Source organism: Myxocyprinus asiaticus, chromosome 13 (genome assembly GCF_019703515.2).
Source record: "Myxocyprinus asiaticus isolate MX2 ecotype Aquarium Trade chromosome 13, UBuf_Myxa_2, whole genome shotgun sequence".
Lineage (NCBI taxonomy): Eukaryota > Metazoa > Chordata > Actinopteri > Cypriniformes > Catostomidae > Myxocyprinus > Myxocyprinus asiaticus.
This window is the reverse complement of record NC_059356.1, coordinates 34,732,535-34,755,774: the sequence shown is the minus strand read 5'-3', so window position 1 is coordinate 34,755,774 and position 23,240 is coordinate 34,732,535. Positions and strand designations below refer to the sequence as shown.

Here is a 23,240-nt window from a genome sequence, read left to right as displayed (position 1 = left end):
TTTTATTTTATGCATTGTTTGTTAGGCTGGAGTTTTTGGAGGTACTATTTTGGTGAAGATTGGCACTTGTTCTTAGGTTGAGGATGGACTCTCACTTTCAGGTGAAGTTTGATTTGAGTGCTACTTAGCTTTATAAGCAGTTGCTATCAAAGTGACAGTGCAACAGTTTCACTGTTGTTTCACTTGCTCACCTGGCATATGCTAAGTAAACTTATTAGCAAGAGAGCATCCAGTCAGCCGTTTATACAACTCATCATGATCCTTAGGCCCGGTCTCAAAACCAGGCAGAGCATCACTTTAGTGGAAAAAAAAAAACAACAGAAGACACATCACTCCAGAGCTCTGCTAGCCAATTACAGATATTTCTATGTACAAAACCAGTGGCTTATAATGTCACGCATAGAACTAGCATCCATTTGCTAGTCTGAATTTAAAGCAGTTGGCAGATGGTGGATTTTGTCTTGCATGTATTTATGGTGCCTGATAAATATGACTGTGGCACTCTGAAGCTGAGGCTGATTTTACAGTATCTTCACTTTCCCCACTTCACTTTCCCCACAGCAAAAAAGGACTTAAATATTGATCTGTTTCTCACCCACACCTATCATATCACTTCTGAAGACATGGATTTACCCACTGGAGTTTTTGGATTACTTGTATGCTGCCTTTGTGTGCTTTTTGAGCATCAAATTTTTGGCACCTATTTACTTGCATTGAAAGGACCAAAAGAGCTGAGATATTCTTCTGAAAATCTTCAGTTGTGTTCTGCAGAATAAAGAAAGTCATACACATCTGGGATGGCATGAGAGTGAGTAAATGATGAGAGAATTTTCATTTTTGGGGGAACTATTCCTTTAATACCAGGTGTAAACAGGACCTTTAACTGATCTATTAAGTGTAACGGCTGCTGTATTCTCTTGGTTCTGAGGAGGGTGTTCGTATGAGATGACCACTTCCTGTCTCGGTTCAGTGGAGTATTTTTGGAACACTGAACAACTTCTTGTCCATGCCACTTCTCCTCCATTTCTCTGTTGTCTTCCACTCTCTGTGTGGCCAGAGCAACAGATCTGTCCTGTTATTTGTGCATTTGTTAGTGAGTGTGACCGAAATACACACACAAACATGTCTCTATCTCAGAGACTTTCAGCAGGATATCAATGTCCTGATTGATGTGGTCTCATGGGGAGACATGGCTGGAAGACAGAAGTGTGTCTGAAACAAGACACGAGCAGCACAGCAGATCACTGTTAACCAGCCCTCACTTTGGGCCACTGCCACACCTTCAGCTGCGTATTGAGATGACAGTTTGACCTCAGCTGCTCAATGATAACTCAACTCAATGGATTTCAATGAATCTCAACTGTTTCATGATGTCAGCACGAGAGTAAAGTGCTCACAAGGCTGACAGTATCAATGTTACACTCATTCATGTTACAATTGTTTCTAAGAAACAGTTATGTTAAACTGAAAATTGCTCAGTGATTACTGTAAATTGAACTGCCGGTTTTAAATTAAAGCAAAAAAATGCTCATACGATCGTTACTATATTATTACTAAGTAGTTACTTAGTAATACTCATGAACTACTACTAATTGTTTTGTGAAGCTCCTTGTACCTATGTACCAGTGACAGAAATGAACTTCTTTATTACTAGTCAATATTTACCCCCGAAAGCTGATTTTCAGGGGTATTTTTCTACCTCTGAGGTTATTTTTTCTTATAAAAAGTGTCACTCTTTTTATCACTTCAGTTCAATAACTTAAATTATCTATCTGAATAATTAGAATTATTTACTAGGTCTAGACAAACATTAAGAAATAAATCAAATATATCAGATTTATTTATTTATTTTGCATTTTGGTGGCATTTTCATAACTTTCTGTTGCCTTTTTGGCCTGATTAATTTCTGATCCTGCTATATACCAATTGTCATTCTAATATAAAGTATCAATTAAAGTAATATTTAAAAAATAAATTTAGAAAAAAAAAAAAAAATTGACATTTTTGCAAGCCACAGAAGTATAAAACTTTAACAACTAAATTTGCATTCTCTGAGAGGGAAAACTTTTATTTCTTTTTACGCTATTGTTTGCTACATTATTAACTTTAGAATAATTACTTTTTGCTCTGTTTGCCAAATGTTATGTTGGAAGAGTGATTCATTTGAATCTTGTGCCTACTTTTATCCTTTTCTTTTAACGATTAACCAATCATAGTTTGATGTTTAGTGTTGTGACTCGGGTGGGGCAGACTGGAGTGTGAGTTTGGGCAGCAGAGACAGATGTGTGTTTGTGCTCTGTGGTCAGTGTGTGCTGTTTAGAGAAGAAGGTGCTGGATCAATGGGGCTTGTGTGTTTCTGTGCCCTCTTGTGTATGTGTATTTATAAATGCTTTACTATATGTCTGATGGACGTGTCAAGAAATTATGGAGTATACTAGCAATGCCTTAAATTATATTCATGAACTATATGTAAATACATTTTCTTTGAAGGAGCAAAAAAATAGCAATAGAACAATAAGAAATGTTGAGTAAAAATGTCAGGCACACATGCAGTATGACTGTAACTGTAACACATACACAGTTGTTCTCCATTAGCTCCAGTCATTGTTGATGAATGTCTCCCCCTAGTGGAAGTCATCAGGTCTGCTTTGATCCCCTGAGCATTGTGTCAACATTGTAAATTCGCACATTCAAAACCCTGCAGATTGATAAAGTAGAAATTCTACAGTGTAGTATCTCAGTTAATATGAGCTCTTTAAAACTTCATGTATAATAAGAGTTCACATCAACTACGCACCTGCCTGAAATATTTAATATAAGGGGTCTTCAACCTTTTTCAGGCCAAAGACTCTTTGGTGAATAGAGAAGCAGAGCACATTGAGTTTGTTATTAAATCATATTAAATGTTATCTTGTTTAATGTTACTTATTGTGTAAAATTTAGAGTTGAATTTTAAGCCGGTCCTGTAAAATAACATGCATATATATGTATTTTCACACTTTGATATGATACTTACTTTGCAAAGCCATTAAAATAATAATAATTAATGATGTAGTGTCATATACTTGTACATTACAGTATAAACAAGTGGAAAAGACCATAAAGCATTTTAGGTTTTTAACTTTAGCTTTGATTGAAGTTTGATTGAACTCTCTCTCTCTCTCTCTCTCTCTCTCTCTCTCTCTCTCTCTCTCTCTCTCTCTGTCTGTCTGTCTCTCTCTCTCTCTCCTCAGGAGTGAAGCGTCCATTTAGCCCTGTTGAAGACGGGACATTGACTGAACAGATCGGGCAAGAGGGTGTGTCTTCCGATGTGGCGGAGTTTACGAGACAGGATGGCCCACTTGCAAACCCTCGTCCAAAGCGGGAACGCAAACACAGGTCGTACACACTCTGCGAAGTGTGCAACATTCAGCTGAACTCTGCAGCACAAGCACAGATACACTACAACGGCAAAACACACCAGAAAAGACTCAAACACATAAACAACAACAACACAGGTATGATATGTTTGTCTTCCTCTGGTGTTGCTTATCATTTCAGCTTAAAGGGATAGTACACCCAAAAAAAAAAAAAAAAAGAATCTGTCATCATTTACTCATCGTCATGTCCTTCCAAACCCATATGACATATGATGAATGAATTCACGAAATTTACATTTGAAAATGGCATTTTCATTTCGAAACGCTCTCCGTCTACACTGCCGTTTTTAAACATTTTCCAAAAGTTGCTCATCCATACTGAAACATATGAAGATGCTTAAATCTCCTTACTGCGCATGCGAAAAACTGACCTTTCGTGTATGGTCTAAAATTGTCCACGTGTTCCGCCACCGAACATCAATTCTGAGTAAACTTCCCTTCACCTTTGAAGGTATGAAATGTGAAGGTTGTACAAAGTAACATTTATCTTTAACAATGCTATCAAAGTGGATATCAGGCACAACGGCTCTGATATAGCACGGGCTGCCATCTTGATTGTTTTGGCTGAATGGATCACATGACTGCATCACATGACAACAAATACGTCATCAATTTCATATATATCTGTTTTCCCAGTCCACACTACAATGTGAAGACAGCGTTTTCAAATTTATACACTTGGGAGAGCGTTTTCAAAAAGCTCAGTTTTCGCTGACAAAACGCCGTCTTAGTATGGACGGAAGGCCAAAACGTAGAGAAAAAGATGCAGCTTCAGTTCCAGCACTGCTGTAGACGCTACACTTTACCATACCAAATGAAGGTGAAAGTCCATAACATTCAGCTGCAATCTTCATTTTTGGATGAATCATCACTTTAATTACTATACCTTCTTGCTTACACAAAAATGTAAATTCTGTCACTATTTGTTCACACTCAAGTAGTTTCAAACCGCTTTTTTCCCTCCATGGAACACAAAAGGAAATGTTAGGCAGAATGTTAGGGACTGACAGCTCTTAGCTGTCCCTTAGACCATTAATTTTCATTGTATGGATGCATTTGGGTTTAGAACCACATGATGGACAGAATAATTTCTTCAATGTGATTTACATGTTCTTCGACCATGATCCCTTGTGGGCCATGGAACAACATTCCTATGAACCAATCAACACCTTCTGATTTTAAGTGTAGTGTTATTGATTGTTTTAGTGTCCTGATTGGTTCATCTACATCTACCGAGGCCAGCAAAAGCATGTAGATCAAGGAACATGTCCTATGGGGGTAAATCACATTATGCTATTTATGTCCAAAAACATACAATTCCTTGTTACAGTGTGTTAATGATGCCGTTGTAGAAATGTGCTATACAGTACTCATTTATGATCATTTAGTAATTTATTATTTCAGCTAAAGTGTCTGATAATAAGGGGCTCCCAAGATCAAATAAATAGTTTGCTGTTAGTCATGAGAGCTCAGCTTGGTGGCCCCCATAAAGCAGCCCAGCTCCATGTAAAATAAAACTGCTTTTATTAGTCTACTGGTATGACTGGAGTTTTAATCTCATATGAGTGCACATGACTTGAATATATATATATATATATATATATATATATATATATATATATATATATATATATGTATGTATATATATGTATTTGTTTCTGTAGAGCTTCAACTTTTTTTTAATGATGAAAAAAATAATGAATGCACCTTTAAATTCATAGAAATTATTAGCCTAGTTATTAACCAAAAGTTGAAATTTTGTATCTTTGCCAGTGCCATAGAATATAAAAGATCTTGCCATTTCAACTTGGTGTTATTGACAAATTCATATGACATGCAAATTACTTTCTAAAAGCCTTTAAAACCATTGTCAACCACGTTTATTCTGTCAGCAGGGGTCTGATAGACATCTTTGTATAATTTATACCCTTAGACCTCATTGTGTCCATCCGCAGTTAATATGTTTTTGACTCAACCCGCTTTTATGTTACCATGGAGATGCAGCTTTTAAGCCCTGCTGATAGGTCAGGAAGGAGCATTTGAGAGGCATGTGAGATGCTGATTGTTGTAGTTACGGAGGTAAAGATGGGGCTGTACATCTAGACGTCGGCCTGGAGATAATTACAGGAGAATTTCAAGAGAGAGTGAGTCAGCTGGTGGCAGCTTTGTGTTGTGTGTGGTTTTCTTTTATTTTTGAGAGAACTCGGACTCTGTGGGTGGAGTCAGAATAAAGTGTGTTATCAGAGTTGGAAATTTGTTGATTTATTTGAATAATAGTTGAATATTCACTTAGCAAAATTAATGTATCCACGCACAAACACAGGAGCTAAACAAACACACAGCACTACAGCCGATGCAAAATTAAAGCCAAATTCCATGCTGTTAATTCTTACACATAAAGACACAAATGCAAGGCCAATCATATGAGCAGCAGTCAGACCCACTTCAGGTGCAGGCTCTCATACAAATAGACCATAATTACATAGCAACCGAACATGTTCACCATGGAAATGCTCGACATGGCGACGCCCCCTTCAGCAATGGGGTACAGGCACTCACAGTCTCAAAGCCAGCTAGATTTTATGCAGACTGTGTGTGTGTGTGTGTGTGTGTGTGTGTGTGTATGTGTGTGTGTATATATATATATATATATATATATATATATATATATATATATATATATATATATTTACTGTATAGCCTATATGTGGGTTATACTCTATCATAATTCTAAATGGCATAGCTATATGTGGATCTTATTTGTGCAAGTTGTTTCTGGAATTTTGGAATGTGTGAGAGAGACTATCTCTGTTTGTAAGGCTCAGGTGTTGTAAAGGCTCATTGATTAGCCATTCTGCTAGTGTTCAACAGGATAATAAAAGTCCAATTAGCCTGGACAACCTTTTCCATGAGCATACAACAATGCCTGAAGCCTTTACTACAAAGCACACCATACAAACTATACGTGCCTGCATTACATTTACATGTATTAATTTAGCAGATGCTTTTAGTCAAAGTGACTTACAAATCAAAGTTATGCAAACAGAAGCGATTAATCATGTAGTGCGTACCAATGGCATACACAACCTCATAAATGCACACATACACGAAGCCTGGTACATTGTGTGAGTCCTGCAGTCCTGTCTCTGTCTGTCTCATTTTGAGTGGACAACACTCTAAATATAGAGCTCAGTAGCCTATTACACAGCACCATGGACATTAGCCACACCTCCATAATTTGTGTAAGGGAATCGAAACATTTGGAAACATGCGAGAAGATAAAACAATTAGCATCAAATTAGACCTTTCAGTTAAATGTGACACTTTTATATCACAGAATGATGTTAATTAATGTGTATTGTCCCTGATAAATAAATAAAAATGTGTGGTTATTCTTAAATGCAGGTAAAACCTTATGCTTATGCAAGGAGATTTGTTTTTGAGACATCAAATTACTATAACAAAGCAAACCAGACATTTTCACTGTATTTATGGCTGAGACCGTCAGCTCACAGTGATTTGGAATGTAAAACACAAAAGGGGTGGCTTGGATATTTCATAACAGGAACTCAGAAGAATATAATGCCTTTAAACATTGCAGGGCAATTCAGTTAACAATAAAGAACTTGGTAACACTTTACAGTAAGGTTGTATTTAACATTAGCAGTGGTGGAAAATGTCCATACTTAAGTAAAAGTACAGATACCACACAAATTTATTACCTAAGTAAAAGTCATCCATTGAAAAACTACTTAAGTAAAAGTAAAAAGTACCCGGTTCTAAAAACACTTAAGTATCAAAAAGTAAAAGTACTACAAATTCAAATCCGTTAATCTTTTAAAATACGACCCAAATGCGACGCAACCTATATGTTGTTATTTTTAAAGCCGTATAATTGAGTCTCATATGAATTATATTGGATACAATAAATATAAACTTTTATAGTTAAAGGTACAGTTCAACCAAAAATTTTGATTTTAATTCTCTCATCATTTACTCACCCTCATACCATCTCAGATGTGAATGACTTCTGCAGGACACAAATTAAGATTTTTAGAACAATATTTCAGCTCTGTAGGTCCATGCATGTGAATGGTGATCAGGCCTTTGAAGCTCCAAAATGCAGATAAATTCAACATAAACATAATCCATGAGACTCCAATGGTTTAATCAATGACTTCTGAAGCGATCCAATCGGTTTTGGGTGAGAACAGACTAAAATGTAATTCCTTTTTCACTATAAATCTTGACAGCTGACTCCTTGGTGATTGTCATTTCAAGCTTGATTACACATCCTATAGCACCATCTAGCGCTCTGTGCATACGTCAAGCACTAGGAAGTGTAATCGAGCTTGAAATCATGACCGTGCCTAGAGACTGCAATGGCAAGATGTACAGTGAAAAAGGAGTTATATTTTGGTCTGTCCTCACCCAAAATCGACTGGATCGCTTCAGGAAACATGGATTAAACCACTGGAGTTGTATGGATAACTTTTATGATGACTTTGTGATATTTTGACCTACAGATCTGAAATATTCTTCTAAAAATGTTTATTTGTGTTCAGCAGAAGAAAGAAAGTCATACACATCTGGGATGGTATGAGGGTAAGTGAACGAAAAGAGAATTTTCATTTTTGGGTGAACTATCCCTTTATTTATTTTTTCTAGGCAAAAAAGTCTATCTAGGGACCTGAGATGCAAATTAGCATGTGCTATAAATTCTATGTACAATGCTTTTTTTCGTTTTTGTTTGTTTGTTTGTTTGTTTGTTTTGTATTCTCCCTATACAAATAAATAAATAAAAATTGTTCAGTATACAATATATAAAGCTGAGTCGAAGGTGGATAAGTACTGGGCATTTTATTTAGAAAATAAGCTATAGTTCATGGAAATGAAAATGAACAGAATATAATTCATTCAAACAATAACATTAATAATTGTATTATGTATAAATTAAAAGTATTTACTTATTCTATCTCTGAGCAATTTTGAGATAAAGGTACTATTTCAAATTATAGTTACTACAATACAAGCTATTAACAATAGGGCCTAACTACACTGAAGTATTACCTCTATTTAAAAATATATATTTATTAGTATTAAACAGCATTTGAACAGATACACCAGTGTAAATAAATGTAAACACATTTATGTAAATAAATTAATCGAAACAGTTCACCAAACAGTGGTGAACAGCAGCATTTAACTAAATATTCAGCAACAAATTAGAAGACGTAAAATAATGCATAGAGTATTCTGCATGAAACTCAAATGAATTGTCCTTTAGTACGGTTCATGTACATGAATCCTCCTAACAAACTGAATCACTAAAATGAATCGAACTTCCCAATGCTTCCTATGAGAGGGAGAGGGCGGTTTAGGAGAGCTTCATAAACATGAATCGTCTAAATGAACCGATTCACTTAAATGAATCAGACTTTCTAAATATTCATATGAACGAGCGGTTTAGGAGAGCATGTTTGATCAGTCTTCTTGAATAGTGTGCACATAAACAAGTGCTCATATGAGTGAGCGTGTCAGGAAAATGTTCAAATTCTGGGACATTTTGTGAATGGAATTTTATCTTTCCAGGACAGACCAAAAACTGGGATGATATCGGGAAAACATGAGCACTCTTTACAGCATGCAGAGACATACGCATACATGTGAGTTTCAAAGCAGCCAACAAACAGCTCGCGGGTACCAAATTGAGTCAATATTCTGTGCTACCGGTCCAGTAGAAAGAATCAAAAGCACGCGGCAACCAGTTTTCCATTCACCATCATTCATAAATTAAGCAAAATAATGTGGTAAAAAAAAACACCTACTGTCATTATTCCACAGTATCTTAGAAGAGTCCTCCATTGTTTCTGTGTTAATCGTATTCTGTGGCATATGTACAGTACTGATTATATTTAGACCATCAGGTTTGTGCACAGCTAGGGTAAACTGCATCTTATCTGTGTGTTTGGAAGGGCATTTAGGCAGTTCAGCTGCTCTGATGACAGTTCGCTGCTCTGATGAGCCCATGCGCTGAGTGTCTTCACGCTGCTGTCAATCAAACACAATGCGCACTGATTATAAGCTGCTCTCTGCTCTCTTTTCGCAAATAATAATAATAAAAAAATTAATCCGGGTAACAGTGATGAGAGGGTCTGTATCAGACTAAAAGTATTTGTTTAGCTAAAAAATTTAGCGAAGTAAAAGTTGCAACAAATTTAAATACTCAAGAAAGTACAAATTTGAAAAAAGCTACTTAAGTACAGTAACGAAGTATTTGTACTACATTACTTTACACCACTGAACATTAGTAAATGCATTAGATATCACGAACTTACAATGAACAATATTTTTACAGCATTTATTAATATTAGTTAAACTTACAGTATGTTTTTTACAGTACAATGACCTCTTACATGTCAAAAGATCAAGGAAAATGTGATTCCTCATGTCATGACTCCTTTAAGTTATGTTAACATATTCACCTTTTAATGTTAAAAAAGTACTGGTTCCATTCGTTAACATTAGTTTTCATGAATTAACAATGTATTTACTAAAGCATGTATTAATCTTTGTTAATGTTAGTTTAAAAAATACAATTGTTTATTGTTAGTTTATGTTAGTTCATAGTGTATTATCTAATGGTATCATATACAACTTTTGATTTTAAAAATGTATTAGTATATGTTGAAATTAATATTAAGATTAATAAATGCTGTAAAAGTGTTGTTCATTTTTAGTTCATGTTAACTAACTAACGTTAACAAATGGAACCTTACTGTAAAGTGTTACCTAAGTACTAGTATGTTGAAATTAATGCTAAAGTGTCTGCCATCTGTTTAAATAAACAAACAGATAGTTCTGCCCCCAACCCGTGCCATTGGTCGAGTCAGTGTTGTTGTATGTTGTATTTCTTTGCATGAGCTTGTGTTTCTGGTCTCCCACTTTCGGATGCATTTGAATGGGAGTGAGTGGAGCATGAAGTGTAGTGTGACCAACCCTTAACCAAGAACCTTTTAAAAATAAGCTTTATTGGATACAAAAAAGTATAATATAGATTAAAAACAGTCCAGGACTCAGTGTAGTATACATGAGTTCAAACATTTTTGAAATTATTCTCATAGTTCAAAAACAAATTGTTGAGCAATTCAGTTTGAGAAGAATTAAATGCATTAATGTGTAGGTACTTGTGTGTGTGTGTGTGTGTGTGTGTGTGTGTGTGTGTGTTTCACTTTCATGTCAGGAGGGAAAGGCAACACTCCAACCACACACACACACACACACACACAAACAGTCTTATCACTGCACACCTTCTGTTGACTCCTCCAGGCCCCTGTCCTCAAACTCACATAAGCAGCATGACTGCACGCACACACACACACACACACATTGTGAGGAGGGAAACATGAATGTACGCATGCAGTCGTATCATGTCTATCTTTTATTTTGTTCCATTTGAATAATTTCAGTTGGTCCGTCTTGGGAATTTGTGCATATATGAACATTTGCTATAAGACTGTGTGTGTGTGTGTGTGTGTGTGTGTGTGTGTGTGTGTGTGTGTGTGTGTGTGTGTAAGTGTGCGTGTGCATGTGCATGTGTCTGTGTGTGGATCCCCCAGAGCATCTGCCTGTGTCCACACTCATTAACAGTCCACTCTAACTGACAGATAATCTTAGCTCTTAGCCCATCTCTGTCCCTCTCAAAAAACGTATTTCCCCTCTACACTTTTTCTTTTCCAACTCCTCTCTCTCTTTCTTCATTTGACCTCATATTTATCAGTCATTCACCTTATCTCAACACCCCCACCCCCCTCCAAACTGCAGAGAGGTGCATCATGGGTATACTATGTAATATGACTGCTGAGATTAGCAGTCTTCCCTCAGGCTGCCCTGGAAACAGACAGACAGATACACACACACTCTAAATAGCGGTACATAGAAATTTGCTGTGTATGTGTGTGTGGTGTCGTAACCTCATGGTGAAGGATCAGGACTGCTAACACAAACGTTGCAGCTTTAATCTCAAGTAAATGTGACCAGGAACTAAAGAGTTTCTGACCTCGCAGTCCTGCTATGTCTCCATTGTGACCTAGCAAGGCACTTCACCCCAAGGCATGTTCAGGAGTGTTATGTTTAAAGTATTGTATTTTAAATCTCTTAAGATGAAAAGTGTCATTTTAAATGACAAATACACACATACACTCACAAGCACTTAATTAGGAACACCTGTACACCTACTTATTCATGCGATTATCAGATCAGCCAATCGTTTGGCAGCAGTGCAGTCCATAAAATCACACAGATACAGGTCAGGAGCTTCAGTTAATGTTCACATCAGTTCACATGTTCACTGCAGCCTCAGCTTTCTTTTCTTGGCTGACAGAAGTGGAATCCGATGTGGTCTTCTGCTGTTGTAGCCCATCCACCTCAAGGTTTGACATGCTGTGCATTCTGAGATGCTATTCTGCTCACTACAATTGTACAGAGGGGTTATATGTGTTACCGTAGCCTTTCTGTCAGCTCAAACCAGTCTGGCCATTCTCCTCTGACCTCTGTCATCAACAAGGCATTTCCGTCCGCAGAACTGCCGCTCACTGGATTTTTTATTTATTTTTTGCTCCATTCTGAGTAAATGGAGACTGTTATGCATGAAAATCCCAGGAGATCAGCAGTTACAGAAATACTCAAACCAGCCAATCTGGCACCAACAATCATGCCATGTTTGAAATCGCTGAGATCACATTTTTTCCCCATTCTGATGGTTGTTGTGAACATTAACTGAAGCTCCTGACCCATATCTGCATGATTTTATGGATTGCACTGCTGCCACACAATTAGCTGATTAGATCAGTGGTTCTCAACCTTTTTTGAGTACTGGACCCCCATCATCAGAATCAGAATCAGCTTTATTGCCAGGTATGCTTACACATACAAGGAATTTGTCTTGGTGACAGGAGCTTCCAGTACACAACAATACAAAACCGCAACAAGATGTAGATAATAATACAAAATAATGAATACTGAATAAAAAATAAATAAATAAATAAATAAAAACTGAAATATCTCAAAAATTTCAGATTTCAAAACCAGTCTTAAGGACCCCTTGACACCCCCCAATCTGTTTTTTTACTTCACAGTTTTACTTATATTTAACACCTTCATTTACAATTATGATGATATAATAATAATATTATTATATTACCATTTCAATATTTTATTTGCTATAAAATTACATGAATCATAAAAAATACATTAACTTTCATCTGGTATCAGATGTTATCAAAACATTATATGTCTTTAACAAAACAGTATTATAACACTGAATTTCCTACCATTTGTCTTGCATTTGTTTGTTAATTTGTTGACAAGGATTCACATTCCATTGACCTTTACATTTCTATTGTTTCTGATCAGTATTTTAAAGAACTGATTTTTTTTTAAATATTTTTGGAAATAATATTACCATGTAAAAAATATATTCATGATATTTTCCGGTATAAGTCGCGTTTATTTTATTTTTTTCATCATTCTATAGGTCCTGCGACTTATAGTTAAAAGCTACTTATTTACATGATACGTACAGTTGCAATCTAAATTATTCAACCTCCCTGACCAGCAATACATTCTGGTGATGTGAATTAAAATGCATCAACTAAAACCTCAGTGAACAGTCTAAGTAGGTTTTTAAAACACATTTGAGTGATTTTGAGAACAAAGAGTTCAGTTTACCCAAATTTTAAAATAAAAAATAACGAATTCTCTCCACAGATGTCATGTCAAAAATATTCAACCCCCAAAGTCAATCATTTGTGGAGCATCCTTTATCCTTAATAACAACAAATAAATGTTTCAGGTAAGTGTTCTCAGGCTTCGGACACCTCTCTATTAGAATTTTTACACATTTCTCATGAGCAAAAGCTTCCAGCTCATTGAAATTCTTGCTTGAAATCCCAACAAAGGTTTGCAATGGGATTTTAATGATGGACTGAAAGGGCCAATTAAGAACATTCCACAACTTATCCCTGAACCAGATTTTGGACAACTTGGATGTGTCCTTGGTATAATTGTCTTGCTGAAAAGTCCAGTGATCACCGAGCTTCAATTTACACACTGAAGGCATCACATTTTTTCATGCCAAAATGGCCTGATACCTGAAAGAATCCATGGTGTCAGTCACATAGTCAGGATAGCTGTTTCCTGCAGCCGCAAAACACCCCCATAACAGGACTGACCCACTTCCATGCTTGACTGTGGGAATGGTGTCGTTCTTGTCATCAACTTGTCATCTTACTCCAGATGTACTGCTGACCCATGGGTCTAAAACTCATTTTCAGTTTAGTGTCATACGTCTATAAAACATTCTTCCAGGACTCCACAGGTCTTTCCTAATTACTTCTTGAATATTCAAGTCAACATTTCCCTTGGTGAAGTTTTGCTTTCTTTCACACCCCAAGAAGGTTGCTGTTGTACCATATTTAAAAAAGTTATGACTGGTGCTGCCAACTTTGTCTATTGGAAATTGAAGTGCCTTGGAAATGTACTTTTAGCCATGACCTTTCTTGTGTAATCAAATAATCTCCTCTATTATCTTTCGAGACAGCTTATTTTTAATTGCATTTTTTGCATAGAAATACATTTTTGCTTTCAACGCTAAACTTAAATTGTAAAACTTAAATAAGTGCCACTGCAGACTAATGACTTAATTTTGTTTTAAAACAATTACTTGTGTAGCCTTACATATTTAAGAAACAGAATAATTGAATAATTATGACATGGCTGTATTAAAAAAAATCCTGCTATTTAGAAATATTAGGTTATAAATTCACACTATGACTTTGAATGTGTCACAACTGATATAGATGTAAAGTTTAAAAATTCTGGGTCATCAGAAAAGCTTACCTTTGTAAATCCTTACTGTGGGGGGGGGGGTTGAATAATTTCGATTGCAACTGTAACTGATGTCAGCCGGTCAAACACACTGCACACCAAAACACGACGATAGAGACGATAGTGTTTTAAAGTAGAATATTCAGAGTATTTTGCCTTTATAAAGCATTTTATGCTATCAGTTTAAATATTCTGTCCAGCATAACATTATTGTGCTAACAAACTCTAGCTGCTGACAAACGCGTTTATTTGTATAACATGTGTTATAAACAGATGTTGCTTATTTGTCGCATTTTTTCATGAAACATAAATAGAATATGAAAAAGTGTTTAAACACCATTACTTAAAACAAATTCTCCTGATCAAAACAAACCCCAGTGCACCATGATATGATGTATAGATGCTGAGGTAATCTTCACGGAGCGTGTCTTGATATCTGAGTGGCCGAATTGAAGTCGGGCGGCTGCTCCCGTGTCCCAATGCCTACCTAATACAATCTCTGTCAGTGTGACCTTTACCAGAGATTATTTAGCAGAGACGGGCTACTTCTATTTAAATGACTGTGAGAAATTGGAACACCCAACCAAGAAGCTCTAGCACCCAACAGTCAGTGGATGTAGAAAGGAAGTCCCGCCTTACAGGTAAAAGAGCCAATCACCTTTTAGATACAGACATCACCTGCCAACCAACTCACTAACACGCATGCGCATTAGCTATACAAGCCGGGAAAATTTCGTGTTTTAGCGTAATATGAGGTAAAGAAGCACCATTTATTATTCCAATATTATCAAATTTAATTGCGGATTTGAAATAAGTTCTTTGATTGTAATCTTGACCAACCATTTTTTTTAGATTTCGGTGTCCCCCCATTTAAGTAGATAGGAGCTACACTGGCATGACTGGAAATAGCCTTCCGAGAGCGTTCCAAAGATGACTGACAGTGGACTGACTTGCTAGAAAGACTTTGAATATACCCAAATTAATTCGGAATCAAATCAGGAAAGCTGTATCGGTGCCAACCCTACTCAATTAATAATTGAGTAACAGCTTAGTTAATAATTATACTAGAATTAAAAAAATTATAATAAAAAAAAAAAACATTTAAATAGTTTTAGATAAAGTATAGCATGTCACACTACTACTGCTTGGAATTTCATGTCAACTACCCATATTTTGTCATTTCTTTAAATATTTGTTTAGTGAAGATGTACCAAAATACACATGATGGTATTTTTGGTAGTTTTTGGTACAATGCTTCATCTCTGTGTTGTTGATTTGTTTTGCATGTTTATTGCCCTTCTGTGTTTGTCTTTCTCTGTCTTTCATGCTCACCCTCTCTGATCTCCTCTGTTGTAGCGTGAGGTATTGGATTATAGCGAGTGTGTGTGTGTGTGTGTGGGGGGGGGGGGGGCAGGTTTAAGTGGTTTGCGAGGACTTTGAGGACTTTTTTTTAGGTTACAAACTGGTAATTACAAGGGTATTATGCTGTAAATGTGGTTTATGAGGACATTTCTAGTGTCCCATAATTCAAATCGCTTTAAAAACATACTAAACGCTGTTTATTTGAAAATGTAAAAATGCAAAAAGTTTTTTGTGAGGGTTAGGTTTAGGGGTAGGGTTAGGGGATAGAATCTATAGTTCGTACAGTATAAAAATCATTATGTCTATGGAGAGTCCTCATAAGGATAGCTGCACCAACATGTGAGTGTGTGTGATTTATTAAAGGCGGAAATTTTCTGCATGAGTGTGTCTGCACTGCTGCACTTTTTTCTGCCATTCCAGTGTTCTCCTCACTCTCTCTTCCGACTTTTTTCACCATGTTTTGTACAGGTATTCACTTCCTCTTCTGTCTCTTCATCGTTTCACCCTATTGATCTTCACATGGTCCCTTGTCGGTTCTGTGAGAAGAAGAGGGAAGAGTTTACCAGTCTGACTTTCTCAGTCCATCAATCCACTTCTTTTTTTCTTTCTTTAAAGCTGCAGTATGTAATTTCCGCACCACTGTTCACTGAATTATTCACTCATTCCTAACATTGGGATCCTTCAGAAGGCTATGCAGAGGTACAGTTTTTCTACAACCAGGAACACAACATGTCTGGGGACCTAACTTTACTCTTTTCACTGGTTAAAACCAAACTACAGTTACAATACTTTCAATTTTGCAGTATCTCTGGTGTTTTTTCTTTCTGTCAGCTCGCTGGCCATGACGATTATGTATGTTGTGGAGGTGGGGACTATTCAAATGAGTCCTATCTTCTATATCACAAGGGGGCGATTTCAAAACGAGTCGATTTTGCAGGCTGGAAACCATAAATGCCCTTTTTTGGCTAGAGAGGATATTTTTAGTTCTGAAACAGTATGTTTTTATAGCACAATGACCACTTATATGTCAAAATATCAAGGTAAGTTTGATTCCTCATGACATGACCTCTTAAATTTTCGCAAGGGATGGTTAAAGCAAGGAAACCCAAAAAAGAGCAAATTTTATTGCGAGGGAACGCAAACTATTGCGAGGGCACACAAAGCTTTTATTGAGAGAATGCACTATTTTTGCGTGGAAACAAAAGACTTTCTGAAAACAATTTCCCTCCCTGTCCTGTAAGAGCTTCGTAGTAGAACGTTTTCTACCACTGGAAAAAAAAAAGACAAGCATCACCTTTAATTTTGTGTCATGCTAATGTACTTTTGTAGTAACCTACATAAGGCTGTAAAACTAGAGGTCAGACATGTTAACCTCTGAAGCACAGCGCACACACAAACACACAGTGTATGAATTCAACCTTCGGGTACATTCAAGTGTAGGGATGTTTCACAGTGTAACACTTTACTGAAGGAACGTCACATTCTGTTCAGAGAGAAAGCGATGGCTGGACTTTCATTGTTATTCATGTATTAATTTATGCACGGGTGGCGAGCGAATGGGGCTGTGATATGCAGATGAGTTAGTGTTTCATGATGGAAATTTTCCGGTTGGCTGCTCCGCTAGCTGCAGTTGATGATAAAGTATGGCAGAACGACAGGAACAGAGGGTGAAATAGAAGGAGAGAGGGAGAGAGAAAGGATATTTCTAAAAATCTGATCCAAAAGCACATTGGCCACTGTGCTGGACTCAAACAGAGAATTGTCTCATCACAGAGGCTTTGACTTTAGCATCAGCATCATGGCTGTTATAATCAGCATCATAATCATCATCATTGTCATCATCATCATCAGCATTAAATCGCAGGGTTTAATGTGTTGTGTCAGCAACTCTTCCCTTGCTGTCTGACAGCGAACAAATCGCGAACACCTCCCTCACTCCACCCTATTACACATCACTGTTCTTCAGTGTGTGTGTGTGTCTTTGTTGGCATTGAATTATTTTTCCAATTATACATGGTGTTCTCCATTTATAACTTTGGAACAACTCTTTTAATGCAGATGAGTTAAAAAGAATAAAGGGGAAAGAATAAAGCAGAGGCTAACATTCTGCCTAACGGGTTTGGAAAGACATGATGGTAAATAATAATGACAGAATTTTCATTTTTGGGTGAACTATCCCTTTAAAGCAGCGTTAGAGTGAGCGAGGCTTTGCTTGGGGTGATATCTGTAGCGTGTAATTAGGATTTCATCATTTCTCTCATTCAGGCGAAAAACAGCACAATCTAGATTTACACACACACACACACACACACACACACACATGCACACACATGTGATGAAACACAACATACTTGTGTACAGCTCACTTGTAGTTTCTCTAACACCCAAAGACTGTCTTTCTCTCTTTCTCTGATGGTCTCTATCAAAAACACACACACATACTCTTATTCTGAGTGTGGTTAAACCCCATTGGCTGGTCAGGGGAATGGATATCCTAATCCCTTTATCAGACTAAACAGATGCTGCCCCAGAACAAAGAGGGGTCCAGTTTGTGTGACATTGAGCCCAGGTCACTGGAGTATATGTGTTTGACTCAGACTAATGTGCTGCTGTGAAATTTTCCATTTTTACATTCTCAGCAAATTGCTCCAGATTCATTCTTACACTCATATTATGGGCTGTACATTTGTATGTTACTAAACCGGCTCTGCACACCAACAAACACATGCATACTCTGAGAACATTGTTTTATTATGTTAATTATATTTTAATTAGGGTTTTGTAATACTTTATATTCTTTATAGATTTTATTGAGCAATTATATTGCTCTATTTATTTTACTCATAAATAAAGCAAATGCGATTCTCACAAAACTCATCAAGTATTCCTGGTCCTGTGTTACTCAAAAAATTCAAAAGAAATTATAAAAATTATATGAAGCCTATTTTTAAGGTCCTTAAGATATTTTACACCATCACATTATTTTCATAACAGTTACATACATTTTATCCCCCAATTCTCATTTGAGAAAAGAACAAATGTTATTTCTGTAAGGTATTTATACATCATAGTCCTCCCTTGGTACTGCCTTTCATTTGTTATTATTATTTTAATAACAGAAAAATACTGTAAAATAATTACTGTTACAGTAAAGACAATCATCATTAAAAACTATGGGAACTGTAAAAGTAAAACTGCTGGACACATGTTGGGAGTATGGTGGTAAATTGTCTTAATGGTCCTAAATGTATGCTTCATTATCTTTATGCAAAATATAATTTCATTTTTTTTCTTGACAGGTTTCGTGATAATCCCTCAAATACCTGTTATATATGTGTACAATATACTATAATATAATTTTGTTTATCAGGGGTAGGGTTAGAGTTAGGGCTGAACTATTTGGACATAATATCTAATTGTGATTTATTATATTTTTTTAAATATTGCAATTATGATTTGAACTGCGATATGATTAACATAAAATAAACAAAACCTTACTGTGTCCTTTTGACCAAAATGAAGTCATGGGCAACATTCTCTACTGCCAGTAGAAGTACTGTTCAAGAAAGGGTGTTCACTCTTGAGTCCTCTTAAAAACATAGGGGGAAGAAAACATCTTCACATTGTATCTGTTCACTGTGTATCTGTTTTTGTCCACTTTGTGACAGGGTCTCAGCACACTTTTCATAATTATTCTTTGTAACAATATAATAACTTATTATTAAGTTAAGAAATTATTATGGATATATATTTTTGTATAATATTAACAACAACAACAATAATAACAGTAATAATAATATTATTATTATTATTATTATTATTATTATTATTATTATAAAAGATTTATAATAATATATTTACAGTATATTTTCTGAACCTGCATGCGGCATAACTAGGCAGTCCGGTTAAACCTGTAGGCCTTTATTTTGCAGGAACACACAAGGAAGACATTTTTGTTGTAGTAGAATTGAAAATGCATTTTAATGCAGAGAAATTACACTCATCAACTCTTTTGTGTTATGGGGTTACTATAGATTGGAATAGTAACTTTTAGCAGCCAAGCATATTTGCAGTTACACAAATGTGCAGTTAGTGAATGTAGAGCGCCACAGATATATTGCGCTCAACTCATTAGCCTCACATATTCTTTGAGTATGTGTAAATATGGAACAGAGAGCCTTTACAGATTGAAAATCACACTACTACATATTGCTATTTCGATGAATCGTTCTGCCCTAGTTAGTGCGGATTAAACTCAGTCTATAGTCATTTAGAATTAGCTTTATATAAAAGCAATAGAAGTCTATGTATGGGGAATGTTTTTGTTGTATTGATGTTTGTATGGGTGAATGTGTCAGGGAGTGTTTGTGTTGTTCTTGTTGATGTGTATGTGTGTGTTGCTGTCGGGGAGTGTTTGTGTCGTGTGTGTCTTGCCTCTGTCAGCTCTTGTCAGTGTCAGATCTCTTCAGTGATCTGATGGGCAGTGACAGCCCTGCACAGGAAATGATGTGCAGGAAGCAGCGCAGAGCTCCATGTGATCAGCCTGTCTGTGTGCTTGTGTATGTGTCTGCTTGTAGATATCTTGCTATCTAATCAAAGTGGGGTAATGTTGCACATGACTGTGACAAATTACTCCAGCACACACTCACAAACAAAGGTTTACATAACAAAATTAGGACATCCCCTGGACTTCTGTTGTTGTTAAATAATGCTAATTATAATTAGCTATCATTAATTCTAACCTTTCTAATAGAATTCATTCTAATTCTAACTTTTTTGCATTAAAAAAACATTATTTTAATTGTTTTTCCAAATACAGACATCCAGAGGTTTTGTCAGACTTTTCTCAAAATTTGTCCCCCAAACAATAGCTAAGTGCATGCGTGCACGCACACGCACACAAAGTCTGTCTTTTCCAGAAGTTATAGCTAAACTTATTATTTATATCACGAATGCAAGAGTCATTCCTTTGCTCGACCTTTACACTAATTTTTTCATCTGCTTTATGGTCTTTTTTTATTGGTTTTCCAGTGTCTTTTTCTCTCTCACTCTGTTTCTCTCTCATTTTCTCTGTCCCAGGTACTTAAGACCCAAACCCCATTCTTTCCATTCTCTCTCACTAAACACACATATGTATTCACTTTCTTTCTCTGCCTTTTCCCTCCTCAGCCCCTGCTTTTATTCCATAGTGTCATGCAGAGTGAGTGCCAGTAGTGTGGGCTGATGTTGCTTTAGGTTGTAAGTCTTTTTGTTGTTTGATTTTCCAAGTTAAGTGTGTGAAAACTCTCTCTCTTATGCATAACCTTTGCCTTTTCTTGTCGCATTTGTCCATACAATTCTCCATTCCCTAATCTGTCAGTTCTGTCTGCTCAAAAGGCACATTCAGTCCATTATTTTAACGAATCTTTGGTATTCATAGGCTGGTAATTAAAATCTATTGTAAGATGCCGTGAAGTATAAAGGAAATCCTGTGTATTTATATTTTGTGTTTATGTGTTATCCATTAAACAAGACAGTAATAGTCACAGCATCTTTAAACTGATGAACGACAATAAAGATTGAGATAGGCATTATCATTCTATAAGCAAAGAGATATTATCAGCCAAAATCTCAAGCTGCCAGTTTCTCTCTCATCACTTAATCAGCAGTTTTTCTGTTTGACAACCCGTCTTATCACTCAGCCTCACTCGAACCCATGCATGTGTGTGCTTGAGTTAGGCATATGGAGAAGGCTAGCTTGACCAGGCACTGAGATGCTACCATGTGCTCATAACAGCCATCTGGATTTAGAAGCGGAAGTAAATTATGCTGAAAAAGTACAATGATAACAAAGGCTCCCTAACACCATTAAGGGAATATTTCATCCAAAAATGAAAATTCTGTAATGCCTCCTACATACTACATGACTTTCAAAGATGTCGGATTGTGGTATCGTTCATATTACACAGCTGTCTGTCTTGTCATGGAAGTCATAGGGTTTTCAAATTACACGAGGAATCGGCAACAGGGGTGAACACATTACAAAACATTTCACTATTGACAAATCCCCGACGATTCTGCCTGGACTCAAAATTACGTTTCACAACAGAGTACACGCGAGAAGTGATACGAGATATGAAAACAAATGCACGATCATATGTTATGCATTTCAGAATATGATGTGTATGTTTTTAATCGCCTTTACATAATGTGTAAAGGCATCATATATTTTATTGGTTACAATATGAAAAAGTACCTCCTACTGAAAAATCTACCTATTTGCTTACCTGACTGTCCAAGAGAATTGCCAATTTCTCTCCAACTCTTCTCTTTCTCCACCTGGTTGTGGTACAGTTCAGAGGAAACATCAGATAGGCACTTGTGCTCCTGCCAATGTTCCACTAATTTTTCCTCCATTCCTTTGGTACAATGAGATTTTCTTCATACCGCAGCCATGCTAGTTGATGTTCTGTTGCAGGTACATCAGGACTCCTCCCACTGAAACTTCCCTGTTTCTTGCTCTCTCATTGGCTGTAAGTCAACGCTGCAGTTGTATTCAGTCAAAACACATTTCACATTGTGCGATTTGCAATCGCAGACAGGTCCAGATATGTAACATGCCAGATATCTCACTGACATCGGCGATGCATTGGCACTTCTCTCGGATCGCGTCTTTGATAATTCACACATTGTGTTCGTCGCTCATGGGAGTGAGCTCTGATTTGCCTATGATTTTGGGCTTTTGTCGGCGATCTCCACAAAACTGTTGGCGAGTGAAAATCGGGCCTAAATTCATGTAGTGTAAACTCGGCATAAGCTAAAAAAAAAATTAAAAAAAAACCTTTCAATATTATTTATACACTTTATTCCAACTCTTTTGAAGCCATATGATAGCTCACTGAAATTCCGGCCAGGTCACTGATGACTTTCATTATATTGGAAAAGAGCAGCTAATTCTGCTATGAATAACTCTGATTGTGTTCCATAGAGGAAAGAAACTCATGGGTTTGAAACAATGTGAGGGTGAGTAAATGATTACAGAATTTTTGGGTGAACTATTCCTGTTATCTTTTGAAATTAAATGGCTATATTATCCAAAACCAGAAAGAGAGGAATGGAGAGAATTGTTAAACGGTTCTCCGAGTCTGTATCTAGGAGTGTCCTCAGATCAGGCGCGTAGCAATGGGTGGGCCAGGCTGGGTCTGGGCCACACACACTATACTCAGGCCCACCCAAAATATTAGAGATTATTCTCTGAATTCAAATATATATTTATATAATATGAAGAAGAAAAATAAATGTAAAATCAGATTATTTTTTTTTTATCTGTTCTCAAACAAATTGTAATAAATTTGTGAAACTGATCAAATAAAATAAATAAACAAATAAATGAATGCCAATGTAATCTAACTGGCTGCATCACTGTAAATCAACTCCTCTAGAAATGTCATCAGTGTGCCAAGCATGGTAGTCTGTCTGTAAGTGACAGTGTGAGCATGGCAAACAGGCAAAGTAAACTGAAATAAGTTTCTTAAAATGAAAGCTGAGTCTCCGTTCACTCTCGCAATCATCTCTGCAAGTCCTAACGCCTTC

At 36.4% G+C, this 23,240-nt stretch overlaps 1 protein-coding gene across 1 annotated transcript in view; it reads left to right on the top strand.

Annotated features, from left to right (window-relative positions):
* Window positions 1–23,240, top strand: part of LOC127450497 (zinc finger protein 385D-like) — a 170,795-nt gene that overhangs the window by 44,094 nt on the left and 103,461 nt on the right. The window contains exon 2 of the mRNA XM_051714670.1: window positions 3,234–3,497. Coding sequence (XP_051570630.1) covers window positions 3,234–3,497 — 264 coding nt within the window. The remainder of the gene's footprint in view (window positions 1–3,233; window positions 3,498–23,240) is intronic.